This window comes from Aspergillus oryzae, chromosome 8 (genome assembly GCF_000184455.2).
Source record: "Aspergillus oryzae RIB40 DNA, chromosome 8".
Classification (NCBI taxonomy): domain Eukaryota; kingdom Fungi; phylum Ascomycota; class Eurotiomycetes; order Eurotiales; family Aspergillaceae; genus Aspergillus; species Aspergillus oryzae.
Genome location: NC_036442.1, coordinates 3,149,299 through 3,163,654, shown reverse-complemented (window position 1 = coordinate 3,163,654; position 14,356 = coordinate 3,149,299). Strand labels below are relative to the sequence as shown.

The window sequence follows — 14,356 nt, the reverse complement described above, 5'->3', positions numbered from 1 at the left end:
CAGAAGGCGAGGGCTTGTGTTTCCGTGCCAATCTAACTAAGCCATTTCGTTTGTGGAAATCAGGATTAAATGCTTACTTTTATACAAAAATCTTCAAGATTCTCTTCTCGTAGCAAATTCACTAGCCATTTGGCCTGTCTCGCTACATAACCAGAAACTATTGGATGTTTGTCCTTCCTGAACAAATCATTGCATTCTTACTGCTATGGTTTTGTTCGCGGGTTCGTCCGGTACTAGCTCGTCATCTTATCTTGTCTTCAGTCGAGGAATTCTATGTACATGCAAAGATTGGTACCCAACAATGTGTTGGCGTCCGATAACTCCGCAAATTTAATCTGACCATCATCTGCCATCGTCTCTTCATTGGTCTTTTCTCCGCTCATTCCACGATCGGTCAAACACATTCAACGAGCGTTGTGCTATCATGAAAACATCAGTTACCCTATTTCAAAACCAGGCTTTTCGATATAATGCCAAGGTAAACATACCTGAAGGAACAATATCCAACGCCTTTACGGACAGATTCGGTGGCTGTTGGAGCATATAAACGGCTGCCTGTGCAATGTCTGGCGCCACGAGTGGCCTATCACATCAGAGTAAGCGCCGTTCAAAACAACAGGTAAGAGACAACACATACTCATATCCTTCAAAGAAGGAATCATACATCTCCTTGTCATGACCCACGCGCAACGAATGGAAATTCGTCGCGACACATCCCGGTCGCAGTGCGAGCACGCGTATATCCGTGCCACTCAGCTCATTCCGTAAAGCGTTGGTGAAGGCCTCTTGACACGCCTTGTTGGCATGATACACGGCTTCGCCTGGAAATGGGGGAACCTCCAAGCCTGTCACCGAGGTAATGTTTAAAATAGTCCCTGCTTTCCGCCGAAGCATGGATTGATTCAGTACGGCATGAGCCATGAACATGTACCCGTTGATATTGGTGTTGTTCATCGTTAGGATGTCTGAAACTTTTAACTCCGGGAATGGGCTCGGAGCGCCGAGGGCAAGACCCGCCTGTACGATGCTTGTTATATGCTGGTTCAATAGAGGGGACATTGGGAGCTCACGTTATTGATGAGAATATCGATATCTCCAATCTCTTCGATTGCTGAGGACACTGCTGCTTCGACGCTGGCATAGTCCCCGACGTCCACGGTTCCATATGTGACTTTAACATCTGATGTCGCCAACAGCTTCTCTTTGAGATGTGCCAGCTTGTTCTACATGCAACGTTGGCTAGTGTACTTGAAGCGCGGAGTATCATGATGTTTTACCTCGGAACGTGAAAATAGAATCACATTTGCCCCAGCTTCAACCAGAGCAGAAGCGATGGCTTGTCCAATGCCCATGGAGGCGCCTGTCTATAGTCTTTGTTTAGCATGCGACAAATTCTTGTGTCATATGCAGAAGCGACATACGAGAAGCACATTCTTTCCGCGCAACGACATTTTGATGATGCTGAGATATATATCGTTCAGTCTAGAACAAAAAGGGTTTGTATGACTTCTTTCCTAAACGATTCACCAGAGCAACAATACTAAATCCAAAGACCTTTTATGTTCGAGTCACTACTAAAGAATTACCCCACCGACTTTTCCTCTTGAATTAATAATCCAAAGTTGAAACTTAGTACAGAATCAACCCTAACGCTACAGTTATCAGTGATGTCACTTGGCCCAATTGAAACGAATCACGGGATTTCCCCCGAACTTCTTCCGCACGGCCACCCGCTAGTCCTGAAGTGGACTATGGAGTGCCAAATGAAGCTAGCGTGTGCGGACAAATTGCCGACTCCTGATTTGCTCCAGACTTCGGCAATGGATTTTCTTACAGCATCCGATGTGCTTGGGCTTATTATTCTCAGAAGAATTGTTAGTTGATTCGCGTATCTTTGACGAAGGCTTGGTGGTCTCCAAATTTGTCAAATGGTCGTACGTCTCCCGAGCACGATCTGGAAATCTTTCGGTGCAGGACCTGCAGTCCGTCGCATATTTTCAGCTACACCCCGCTTTCACATAACAACAATGACACAAGAGAATGAAGCTGCTGCGGCTCCCAATGAGAGTGGGAGTGAAGAACAGAAGTTGCCCCCTCTTTCTCTGAAAGACTTTGGCGTCTATAATCGTATGGCGGCACAGATGGATGGATTTGTATGTTCTTCATGCCTGTTTATGGCAACTAAGGTCTTAATCGAATGATAATTGATTGATCGTTACTAACGGCACCAGCACAACCATTTTCGCCTGTCTTGGAAGGATCTCCAGAACGCATGCGAAACCAATGGAAAGCGGTCCAGCGGATTAAAGCCCAAACAACTGATACTCACTGGACTGCGTTTCTGCTCTCAGCTTGACTTCCACCACAGTATTGAAGAAGAGCATATATTTCCTGTGCTAGCTCGAAAGATGCCAGAGTTCCGACAGAAGAAGACTCTATTGGCACAACATAAGAAAATACATCGTGGACTGGACGAACTTGAACAGTACTTAGAGAAATGCCGCTCCGGCGAGGAAGACCTTGAACTGACAGAGATGAAACGACTAATGGACGCGTTTGGGGAAGTATTGTGGACGCATCTGGATGAAGAGGTTCGGACTCTTGGTGCGGAGAATATGCGAAAGTACTGGACGTTGGAGGAGATGCGCACACTTCCTATGTGATCAGTTGGTGTGTAAGAGGACAATCATGGACGTCACGAGATGAGTGTGCCGGTTTAACTCGCGCTCCTTTGCAAATCCTCACTGTGGAGCACGTGCTCCTGCCTCATACAATGGCGAATCCTGTTTACTGCTTCCAGTCGTCATGCATGTCACCAGCGTGGTCAAAAGCCCTCTACCGGCGCCTTGGCAGGCTGACCTCGCTTTTATAAACTTACTGTGAAACCTAAACCGTTTACGTGGGAGTATGACGACAAAGATTGTTTTAACGAACCTTCTCTCCTTCAAACCCTTGTCACACATGTTGGGATAGTAAGCCGATCCGCGGCAGGGTCCGTACCAAAGAGAGAGGGAGTTTGGAGACGCGCGGATTTAACCGTCCTCAGCCAGCGGTTCATTGCTTGCGGTAGCCACGCGGACAAGGAGCATTCCAGTGGGCGAGTGCCAATGGCCGGAATGTGGAGCTGAGGAATGCACACTATCCCTTATTGTCCATCCTCCTTGATAACCGAGCGAATTACATACGCAAATATGTTGCTGCTAATAATAACAGTTTTGTGCCTTCCCTGTGATTGGACACGTAAACAATATTGCGTCACTGTCGCTTGATACTCGATTGCATGCTGACGTGCCTGGGTCCCGGAGCCGTATGTGTCAGGCTCGGCGTGGCTTGCTTGAGCCCTTAGTACGCCTCAGAGTTGGAGTAAACTTCGATGCTGTGAGTATACTTCCGTTGGCGGCAACTGCGATACCAATTAGCCAACAATGATCGTCGAGAGCCGAGGTTTAATCTCGCCAGTGAATTATGATCTACACTCCCTGAATTGCACACGATCAACAAAACGCGATCCGTGTAGGTCAAGTGGCTGATCTATGCTTAATTTCGGAATGTTTGTCTGTTAGCTGTCCTGTTTCAGAGTATTGGTCACTGCAAACCTGCCTAAAGCAGGCACGCGGGAAGCTGAAGCGACAGATGCGAAACTCCATGTGCCATGATTCTCCACAACCCGACCCGATGGCCATGCCTCGTGCAACTCTAAGATCAGGACGAGATCAGGAGATATAGCTGCCCAGATTCCCCAATCCGGCCTAACTCATCTTGTAGCACAGAGCTATAAGATCACCTCATTATACCGGCCTTCTCTGTCTAGTAATCCGTTTATCCACAGCTGTTACCACGAAACAACTATCATCTCTTGATCGAACAATCTCCCATACACCATGAAGCCCACTCACGCCTATCTCACCGCTGCCCTCATCAGCGGAGCTCTAGCCGCCCCAGGCAGCACTCTCGCCCAACGCATGCGCCACAGATCACTAGACCACCTAACCCTCCCCCTGCAAGGCGAAGGCTCTGCCACAGACTCAGAAGCCAGGGTAGCGGGCGCCGCCGTCCAATACAGCAACAACTGGGCCGGGGTAGTACGCGAGCAAGCACCCCCCGAAGGCCCCTACACCGCCGTCTCGGCAACATTCACAGTCCCCAGCGCGACCGCCGTCGCCAACCAAAACGGAGTCCAAGCAGGTTCCGTCTGGGTTGGCATCGACGGAGACACCTACGCCGGGGCTATCCTGCAGGCCGGCGTGGACTTTTACTCCGATCCTACGCAGCAAAACCACGCCTGGTTCGAATGGTATCCGGCCTATGCGACCAATTTCCCGAACATTGAGGTCAACGCAGGCGATACTATCGTCTCTACCGTTCGATCCAATTCCCCGAGCGAGGGTATCGCTATTATAGAGAATAAATCCACCGGTCAGACGGTGTCGCAGACTGTCACTGCTCCTGAGCCGACGGCTACCTTGGCCGGCCAGAATGCAGAGTGGATTGTGGAAGACTTCCAGTCGGGCGATACGATGGTCGTCTTGGCTAACTTTGGGGAGGTGGAGTTCAGCGGTGCGCAGGCTGAAGCCGGAAATGCCAAGTTTGGGTTGAAGGGGGGAGAGGTTATTGAGCTGAAGCAGAACAATAAGGTGCTTACTCAAACTGAGGTTACGGGGGATCAGGACATGACGGTCAAGTTTATTGGAGCATGATTGTACATGCTTTTCATTTTACATACTCCGTTTTTTATTTTCGGGTTACTTGGTTTGGTTATTTCTCTTTCTTCTTTCCATTTTGTTATGTGTGCATCGTTTCGCTCGTGTACATATGAGATGTTTTAAACGGTCAATAGATGCTTCTTTATTATACCTACAGTAATAAATATGAACGTAACTGCATTAGCTACCCAAGTATAAATTGCTATAGAATCCACCCACATGTAGGGCATTCACAGAACATACCGAAACCTCGGATTCTACCAACCAGCCAGTTAGCAATCCACCCAAAATTCCTTTTTCTTCAAAGAAAGGAAAGGAAAGGAAAAGGAAAAGAGAACATACCTCAAAATCTGTCAAATCAGCCATAACATCACTCTCACCCTGCCCATCCAAACCAGGATCAGACCGCATCCTCTCCTCCCTCCTCTTATTCCTCCTAACCAAAAGAACCCTCAAACAAGCCGCACAAACCATCTGGCACAACGCACAAGCCAGAACTAACTTACAACCTGTTTGATAAATCGGGGCCTCCTTGGCAAGAAAAGCATGCGGACCGATGATATTCCCGATACAGTAGGCTAGGAAGACGAAGGCGGTGGCAGTTACGCGTTTGGTGTAGCCGCCCATGTTGCTGGAGGGCATTTGGAGGGAGAGGACTAGGGAGGAGACGTAGGCGCCTAGCTGTTTTATTTGTAAGTATCTATTCTTTATTCTTTATCTGGGGTTATCTGGAGAGGGAGTGGTTTGGGGAAACCAACGATATAGTAGCCGAACAGGACGCCGTAGCGGTTTGTTCGGGGGAGTTTCCACAGGAGACTGATTCCGATGACTGTGGGGATGAGGTAGAGGATCATGATTATTGTCCGGATGTTCTTGAAGCGGGTGGAGAGGTAGGAGCCGGAGAGGATGAAGAGGACTTGGAAGGCGCCTTGGGGGATGCCGAGGGCTGTTGTTAGGAGGGGGCTTGAGACGAGGCCTTTTATGATTAATTTTCCGAACTGTATAATGTGTGTGTTAGCTTGGGTTTGATGTTTTGATGTAATGGGGGTCAGGAGGGCTGTGTACATTTGCGGTGCCGCCGTTGATGGTTTCGTTGAGGAGAGTGAAGAGGAATAAGAGCCAGACTTGTGGGTCGATGAAGGCTTCGCGGATTTGGTACCATTTTACTGAGCGGTTGAGGATTCCCTGGTATATTAAGTATTTACTCGTTAAGGGTTTAGTAGGTTATGCTTACTGTCTGGTTCTGCTTTCCTCGGCCCACGAGTAGAATCTTTTCTTCAACCGAGAATCGTTTTGCGGTCAAGACGCTGTTGGGCAGGAAGAGCATCAATATTCCTCCCCAGATAACTGTTACGCCACCGCAGATCAGGAAGACTGCTCGCCAGACTGGGAAGGTCTTGATCTGTCCGATGGCGAATGTGATCAGGCCGCCGAGCTATTTTGGTCAGCTATCTGTGCCTCTGGAGTGTGAAGGGTCTTACCATGGAACCAACACCATTGCAGCAGTAGAAGCATCCGGCACGGAAAGGCTGTTCCTGGCGTGTATACCACATCCCAACAATCATCATAAAGCATGGTGTGATTGGGGCTGTGAACTCAGACAGGGATCAGGTAGCAGTTGGACATGGAGCTAACATACCCTCGAAGCAGCCCAACAGGAAGCGGGTAATTCCCAACCCGGTGAAGTTGTTACAGGCGGCAGTGATCATCAACATTGACCCCCAGGAGAGTCTACACAGTTAGCTTGGTATAGAGTATGTCAACAGGTAACATACACGAATGACGATATCACAGTTCCGGTCGGAAGCCGTTGGGCAAGATGACTGGCCGGGTATTCCCAGAAGAGGTATCCTGACAACACGATGTTAGGATGTATGTACCATAAATATAGCCCATTCTCGAGAATTATACCAAAGTAGAAAATACTGACTAGCCAGCTATACTGATTGCTGTTGATATGGGCATCTGTGAACAGATCGAACACAGCACTATACGCAAGAGCCTAGCTAACGTTATCATGGAAGCATGTATCAAGTACAAGGGAGCATACCTGCTTGTCGATATACTGCAACACATACGTCCCACAAAGAAGGGGAAGAACTATCAAGTCGACCTTTCTCACTAATTCCTTTGATTTCTTCGAGTCATTAAGCAGCTCTTGTAACTGAGTGTCCGTAACACCATGTTCTTGCAGGAATAGTTCGGCCTCGTCCAGCGAGGTCATTTGACCAATTTCGATGTCATCTTTAGCTGTAGCTTCTAAGATAACTTTCTCTTTTGTTTCGTCACTCTTTGGTATGAATGTCATCTTGAAAGACTTGATTCAATTGATCTATGGATACACAGGGCCAGGACTTGTCTTCCGGCAGAGGCTTTATAGACTAGCATGATAGCTACGCCACCGCTTGGGTGTAATCTCTTCTACATTGATATCGAAACAGGAAATCCCGTCCCGCTCCAGTGGTGGTCGAAGTCAAACTGAGAGATGCGAGGATATCAGCACAATGCGATAGATCACCGGACCAGCGATAAGACATCCTTCGCGGGGAACTGGCCGGTTGTCATATTGCTAGAGAGCATCATAGGTGATATCTCGAGCCAATTGAATGGGGAAACGCAACGACTAGCATGCTTGGCGTTCGGCCGGCGTCCGAGATAAAGACGAGGATATCGCAATCACCAAAGCGGAGAAAATGTGGGGAACTGCTTCTTCGGTATTCAAAAGTAATCGCCGCGCCGGTGATAAAGAAAGTGTATTGGATAGCAAAAGTCCTGTTGTCTCTGTTCAGCCATCATGTTGACTATACCGGGACTGTTTCGCTTGGCCCTGCTGCCTATCTTTGCCTTGCTTCTTCTCCAGCAAAAAGCATTACAATTGACCAATTCGCCGCAAATTCAACCATACGTCTCATGGCTTCCGGTCTCAATTCAGAATGTCTTTCTCGATAATCGGCCTCGCATCACGCTTCCGCAAGGGACTGTCGTTGGTACCACGGTGCGAGACACCCTCAAGCACCCCGTCGACGCTTTTCGCGGCATCCGATATGCACTACCGCCAATTGGTGAAAGGCGCTTTCTTCGCGCTGAGCCAATTGGCCCCTCAGAAGAAGTTATAGAAGCGACTCGATATGGACCAAGGTACAGAACTGAATCGTTCGAGAAACTACGGAGGTCAACTAACGAAACAGGTGCCCTGGCAAGCAATTGCTACCGATCAAAGGTGACAACGGAAACAGCGAGGATTGCCTGACTGTCAACATTTTCCGACCGCATGGCGTCCATGGCAAATTGCCCGTTGCTGTGTACGTCCATGGCGGCGCGTACAATCGGGGAACATGTAAGCATCCTGCAACCTGGCAAATCGGGGAAGCTAACCATGATAGCGTCCATGCATAACACGGCCTCAATGGTTGGCTGGTCCGAGCAACCCTTTATCGGAGTCAGTTTTAATTACCGGTGAGCTTCTCCGCATCGCGATCAGATAACCATGGCTAACGAGGATAGGATTGGCGCCCTCGGCTTTCTTCCTTCCACCACAACAGCCGAAGAGGGTATCCTGAACCTGGGTCTGCACGATCAGATCCTCTTGTTCAAATGGGTGCAGGATAACATCGAAGCCTTCGGAGGCGATCCCTCCCAAGTGACGTTGTTTGGACTCTCTGCTGGTGCCCATTCGGTATGTCTCGTTCTCTTTCTCTCCAAAAGCAACAGCTAAGTGTCAGATTGCGCACCATATCATGAACCATGACCTCGGTCACACCCTTTTCCACCGTGCCATAATCGAGTCGGGCGCCGCAACCTCCCGGGCCGTCCATTCTTACGACGCTCATCTCCACGAGGACCAATTCCGCCAGTTTGTCGAGGAAGCCGGCTGCAAGGATGCACCCAGTCATGAGGTGATGGACTGTCTACGCGGTCAACCCGAGTCCGCTATCACCAACGCCTCCTTCACCGTGTTTGACCGATACAACCCCTCCGTACGATGGGCCTTCCAACCCGTCATCGACGGAGAACTCATCAAACAACGACCCATCGACGCCTGGGAATCCGGCAAATGGAACAAAATACCAATTCTGACGGGATTCAACACCAACGAAGGCACGTACTACGTACCCCCGTCCATGTCCAAGTCGGAAGAGTTCACCGCGTTCTTCCAAACCCTCCTCCCCGCCTACTCGGCATCCGATATCAAAACAATCGACAAGCTCTACCCCGATCCAGCGAAGGATACCTCGTCGCCTTATGTCGATACAAGAGCTCTACCGGTCGGACCTCAATACAAACGCGTCGAGGCCGCATACGGGCACTACGCGTACGCCTGTCCGGTGCGCCAGACGGCGAAGTTTGCCTCGGCAGGCCAGGAGCCTCCTGTCTTCCTTTATCGCTGGGCACTCAATAAGACTGTGCAAGGTGGCGCGAACCATGGCGACCAAATGGCATACGAAACTTTTAACCCCGAGGTGCGTGCTATCTCTGAGAATCAGGAGAAGATTGCGGGTACCTTGCATGCATACTTTACTTCGTTCATTGTTTCTGGGGACCCGAATGCTGTCCCTGGTGCGTATGCAGACCGTCCCAGCTGGGAGACGTATGATACATCTTCCTCTGGTAGGATCATGGTGTTCGGTGAAGGGAATGATGAGCGCGCAGGCGGAAGTGGCGTGGGAATTGCGGCGCAGGTGGTGGATGACGACTGGAGTCGGAAGGAATGTAATTTCTGGTGGACGAAGTCAGGGATCTCGGATTAGAGGAAACGAATGAATAGAGAATGCCTAGTGGTAAATTTAGCAATGGACTGGACTGTAGGTAAGATGACCGCATGCGGCAAGTGTCTTATCGATAAGAGAAACTTGATAAATTGGCATAAATTAACCCCACTTTAAGCCAAATGACCACAAATGCCACTCAAACAACGTCAAATCACCACCTCCACCACCTCAACTACCCAATTTTCCTTACCCAAATAACATGACGACAAGACAACTCCCGATCCTCCTCCTCGACGGTGGTCTGGGTACCACCCTCGGCGACCCTCCCCACAACATCACCTTCACGGCCGAAACACCCCTCTGGTCCGCCCACCTACTGATTTCCTCGCCCTCCACCCTCGAGGAAGTCCACAAAGCCTTTGCGACAGTCGGCGCCGATATCATCCTAACTGCTACATATCAAACGAGCTTTGAGGGATTTACGCTCACGGACCCTCGTTACACGGCCGACGATGCAGCGCACTTTATGCGCTCCGCGATTCCGCTTGCGCGACGCGCGGGATCGTCCTCAGGGAGGACGGTAAAGGTTGCACTATCGCTGGGTCCCTACGGTGCAACGATGTCCCCTGTCGGGGCGGAGTATACGGGCCTATATCCGGAAGAGATGAATTCAGAAGCGAAGCTGCGCGAGTGGCATGCGCGACGGCTGTGCGTGTTCGTGGACGAGACGGGGTCGTGGGACAACTTTGAATACATTGCGTTTGAGACGGTCAGGAGGGCGGATGAAGTGAAGGCCATCCGTGGGGCTATGTCGGATGTGCTGGCAGACATGTATCAGGGTCAAGGGCCCGATTCGGAGAAGAACCAATTGGCAATGGGGAAGAAGCCATGGTGGATCTGTGGTGTCTTTCCAGATGAGGAGGTTGATGAGGAGGATGTACGGGCGTGGGTACGTGCAGCTGTTGGCACACAGGAGGGAGAAACGGGCGTTTATCTTCCCCGGCCGTGGGGTATCGGGGTGAATTGCACCCGGATTGGCAATGTTGGGCGGATTGTCTCGATCATGCAGGATGAGCTGCGTAACCTAGAGGATCTAAGAACAAAGGGCTACGTTGACGAGTGGAACAGCGTGACTGGAAAACCTTGGCTGGTGTTGTATCCCGATGGCACTAATGGGGAGAAGTACGACCCTGTCACGAAGACGTGGGTCGCAACGGAGACGGGAAAAGAAACACGCCCGTGGCACGAGATCTACTGGGATGTGGTACAGGGGCTGCCTGAGGGTGCGTGGGAGGGTATAGTAATGGGTGGTTGTTGTCGGGCTGGGCCCGAGCAGATCGCTACACTGCGCAGGAGGATTGATGAACGGTCCAATGCTCAAGGCGTTTAATCGCTACAGGGTTGCAATCAGCCTATTTAGCCATGTTTGATGCATCGAACATTCAAGCAAACAATAATGTGCAGATGATTGACACGCCATAGCCATCACGAACCTATCCATCTATTGGTCTAGCATCATCCGTATCTTGGCATATTGCTTGTTGGACAGCGGTCCTCTGGCATACAGCAATGGTGGTAACTCTGGGTTTCTGGATGCTGAACTCCGAGGACCCTTCACTCACTACCACAGCTCCAATGCCATGAAATGACTCTTTCTTTGGATGTTTGACAGACACGCAATGGAAGGATCACGTTGACCCCTAACTGGCTTGCCCGGTTCAACCACACAATCAAGACCTTCTAGGCAGTACTACTATATACAATGATGCACATGAGATAATGTCCCTAGGTATATTTTCCCCATCGGCCCATAATCCAAGTACGACAGTAGCCTATGTCGAAAAGTATGATGAGAAGAAATTGAAATTATATCAAACGCACCTACGTGGCGTCCGTATGTTACCGATCTAAGCAAAAGACCTCCCTCTTCCCTGAGGCTAGAGGCACCTTCACATGCATTAACCCAGACCTTATAGTCTTTCGTCCAATAGTAACCAGGCCAGCCACCAACAATTCAGAAAGCGTAACGGCTGCTCCAATATGGTGTAAAACATCCCCAATCCCATTCGTTGATGCCAGGGATGATAGGGATAGGTGAGCATATTCTGCCACGTAGAGGAGAACAACGGTGTAAGCCCAAGATGCATGGGGTCCTGCAACCGAGTATAACCCCTCTCAGTGGTCATCTATGAGCATCATTAGACTTCTGCGGCCGCTTACAATCTCACAATATAGGGCTCTAAATCCTCCTGCCTGATATTATACTTCAAATGTTATGCTGTCAGTGTTATGTGGGGTCGAAGGAACGAAGGAACAGGTCAAGGATAATCCCCGAATGGGAACACTATACGATGGAAAGTCGAACTCAGCCACATGGCATCTTTACTCACACCCCACATATGACGACCCTTCTGTAGCCATCTGATATCTGATGGTGCTTATTCCCGCTGTCTCAGCCGTCGACGTACAGTCAAGGAAGTTATTTCCATCGGTCCAGCCCGTTAATCAATGTTAGGTGGCAACAAAGTCAGGCAAGAACAGCACAACCTTAGTGGTCACTGAATCGAGTACACTCATGCAAAGCCATGCTGAGTATTGAATGGGTGGCGGGAGACACCTCTCTCATAGTCGGAGCGCCTAGCGGTATAGCCTGCTTTCGTCAGCAGAACGACGATGGAAGACAGAAGGCGGCTGGCGCACGCGACTTGCATCTTGGCTAACAAATGGGCGAGATGGAATGTTCGAAGGATTCTCGTTCGAACGATACAAGGTAACGGAGGTCAGATCCTGGCACGCCAAATCTGTCAGGACAGGCGCATAATGGCTGGCCATGAATGGTGCGGGAGTGGCATCCTGGAGGCTGCTAAGGTAGGATGCAGGATGGCGACAACGTCGCCAGACGTTGTTCAGGTGAAGATTCCCCGGTAACTGCCGCCTACGCAGGGCTATCATGGGTTAGGAACTGCCAAAAGCGTTATCTAGCATGAAGAGGGTATTTCAGTTGCCGTCTGCCAACACATTCTTGATTAGGTCCAGGTCCGTCAATGGCCCAGGGTCGGAAAATTTTCTGTTAGTGACATAGAAGGATGCGCTGGATCCGCAATCTAGAAGCCAACAGAGAAATCGGAGCACGGTGGACTCTTGGCACTTGAACACCTCGTGGTGAGAATATTCTGTCACTCTGCTGTTGGGCTTCCGATATAGTAACAAACCATATGCACGATGCATGTACGGAGTATAGTATACGGGAATAAAATGGCCCCTAATTGATGTATGCAGACAACCTTAGCGTCGGAGATTTAAAAATATCTTATTAATTGCCGAATATAGTATACAACTCACGTAATATTGTAAATCTAGATTGCCAGCTTCCATTAAATTTGCCAACAGCGGCTAATATTGGTAGTCTTTTCTTGGACCTGCGAACCAATCAGCACTCGAGATGCGTACCAACGTGTTGGGGTCTCTAGGGCCACACTCTGAAGGCCCATGCGATGCTATAGGAACAGGCGAGCTGAAGGAAAATAAACACGAACAAAGATAAATTTGTTTGGCTGGTCCGACGGTCTCCTAACCTTTTGTAAATCGGGAGCTGACTGTCAGGGGGCCAAGATGTCAAGCATAGGCATGTAAGCACGGCGGACCGTATTCACCTGGGGTACTATATAATCATTCGACCAGCCAAGTGATGGTTGAGCACCACTACTCGGAATTTGGCTGTTGTCTCGGTAGCTTTGTCTTAGTTTCGCTTTCTTGACCTTTCAAACCACGACACTAAGAGTGTACTGCGGTAAACCATGGCCGACCTCCACAAAGTTCGAGAGCTGGGTTTGGACGAGGATACCACCCTCGCGATACTCGAGAGACTCAAGCACATCAGTCAATTATACAGGTCAGGAAAGCCTCTCTTCCCTCGTCGTCTGCTAGAAGACCTCAATCGCCAGATCGACGACGGCAAGGAAGAAGTGTACATTTCAGACTTCGATGACGTGCCCCAGGTCTACAGCCTTAAAGTCCCCAGTTGGTGCACGGAGTTTGCGTAAGGCCCGCCACTGCGCACGATTCATCCCAATAAGGCTAACCGACCGAGATAGCAACACCTATCGCATCCGCTACCAAAGTATCCACTCCCTGGGCTGCGTCCCTCCGTACGATCCAGAGCGCGTCCTATGCAAGTGTACTCCGGTTGCTATCGATTACGTAGACACCTCAGGCCCAGGTGAAAGCACGCTCGAGGCCATTGGCGGAGCATTTTTCAAACAGCGCCAGATATGGTTGGAGAGTCTCGGTCATCGAAATCTAGAACACCATCTGTCCACTCTCAGGACCACAGCAAATATTCGGAAGATAGTTTGTTTTGGCCTTGGCTCCCTCGGAAGGCTGAGTGGCGACTGCTATACGCGGACCCATACGCAACATGCTGCAGTAGAAACAATAGCGGCATCGTTGGTCCGGAGAGGCCTGAGCGGCAGTCAAGAGATCAAGTGTTATGCGCAGGATCCAGTCTACGACGAGGTCGACCACGAGTTTCTCAGAAGCATCGGGATCACCCCATTGGAAGACCCAAAAGGATTCCTTGAAGTTGATGAACACACACTGGTATTCTCCGTGAGCCCCGACGTCCCAGTTAAACAGATCGTTACCGACCTTCACTGGCCTGGTGCAATGATATGGGACACTGTAACTCCATCAGAGAAGCGTAAATCCTGGGCCAAGTATAAGGAGAACGATGGAACAATCTTTTGGATAACGTAAGTGATACTGCCCGACTTGAAGAGAATACATTAACATGCTGTTAGCCCCTTCACCACCGATCCTGACTCTGGACGCGTGCGTCGGATGATCAAACATTATGCGCATGCACAACTCGAAGACTCGGACGGGTTTTTTGGGGATTTGACTATTTACATGAAGTGTGAGGAATGACGTAACGGTAACTGGCTT

The 14,356-nt window shown here is 49.8% G+C and overlaps 7 protein-coding genes across 7 annotated transcripts; 5 read left to right on the top strand and 2 right to left on the bottom strand.

Moving 5' to 3' along the window:
• Positions 1-360: 360 nt before the first annotated feature.
• On the bottom strand, positions 361-1,451 carry AO090010000098 (SDR family oxidoreductase; the record flags this gene model as incomplete). Its single annotated transcript, XM_001827090.3, has 6 exons — positions 361-419; positions 489-583; positions 638-1,017; positions 1,071-1,223; positions 1,278-1,364; positions 1,422-1,451. 6 exons carry the CDS (start codon positions 1,449-1,451, stop codon positions 361-363), a joined length of 804 nt encoding a protein of 267 aa, XP_001827142.1.
• Positions 1,452-1,667: 216 nt separating this feature from the next.
• On the top strand, positions 1,668-2,663 carry AO090010000099 (hemerythrin domain-containing protein; the record flags this gene model as incomplete). The annotated part of the gene is made up of 4 exons (XM_023233816.1): positions 1,668-1,874; positions 1,904-1,934; positions 2,038-2,153; positions 2,232-2,663. 4 exons carry the CDS (start codon positions 1,668-1,670, stop codon positions 2,661-2,663), a joined length of 786 nt encoding a protein of 261 aa, XP_023094033.1.
• Positions 2,664-3,881: 1,218 nt separating this feature from the next.
• Positions 3,882-4,697, top strand: AO090010000100 (A4/G1 family peptidase; the record flags this gene model as incomplete). Its single annotated transcript, XM_001827092.1, has 1 exon — positions 3,882-4,697. The coding sequence occupies one exon, from the start codon at positions 3,882-3,884 to the stop codon at positions 4,695-4,697; it is 816 nt and encodes a 271-aa protein (XP_001827144.1).
• A 278-nt stretch (positions 4,698-4,975) lies between these two features.
• Positions 4,976-7,011, bottom strand: AO090010000101 (putative MFS transporter; the record flags this gene model as incomplete). The annotated part of the gene is made up of 11 exons (XM_023233815.1): positions 4,976-5,002; positions 5,046-5,139; positions 5,206-5,384; positions 5,462-5,701; positions 5,769-5,888; positions 5,938-6,138; positions 6,185-6,291; positions 6,343-6,434; positions 6,479-6,554; positions 6,615-6,705; positions 6,754-7,011. The coding sequence occupies 11 exons, from the start codon at positions 7,009-7,011 to the stop codon at positions 4,976-4,978; spliced, it is 1,485 nt and encodes a 494-aa protein (XP_023094034.1).
• Positions 7,012-8,440: 1,429 nt separating this feature from the next.
• On the top strand, positions 8,441-9,451 carry AO090010000102 (putative extracellular lipase; the record flags this gene model as incomplete). The annotated part of the gene is made up of 1 exon (XM_001827094.3): positions 8,441-9,451. One exon carries the CDS (start codon positions 8,441-8,443, stop codon positions 9,449-9,451), a length of 1,011 nt encoding a protein of 336 aa, XP_001827146.3.
• A 220-nt stretch (positions 9,452-9,671) lies between these two features.
• Positions 9,672-10,802, top strand: AO090010000103 (uncharacterized protein; the record flags this gene model as incomplete). The annotated part of the gene is made up of 1 exon (XM_001827095.3): positions 9,672-10,802. One exon carries the CDS (start codon positions 9,672-9,674, stop codon positions 10,800-10,802), a length of 1,131 nt encoding a protein of 376 aa, XP_001827147.1.
• A 2,407-nt stretch (positions 10,803-13,209) lies between these two features.
• On the top strand, positions 13,210-14,338 carry AO090010000104 (SRR1 family protein; the record flags this gene model as incomplete). The annotated part of the gene is made up of 3 exons (XM_001827096.1): positions 13,210-13,451; positions 13,507-14,163; positions 14,212-14,338. The coding sequence occupies 3 exons, from the start codon at positions 13,210-13,212 to the stop codon at positions 14,336-14,338; spliced, it is 1,026 nt and encodes a 341-aa protein (XP_001827148.1).
• Between the last annotated feature and the right edge of the window lie 18 nt (positions 14,339-14,356).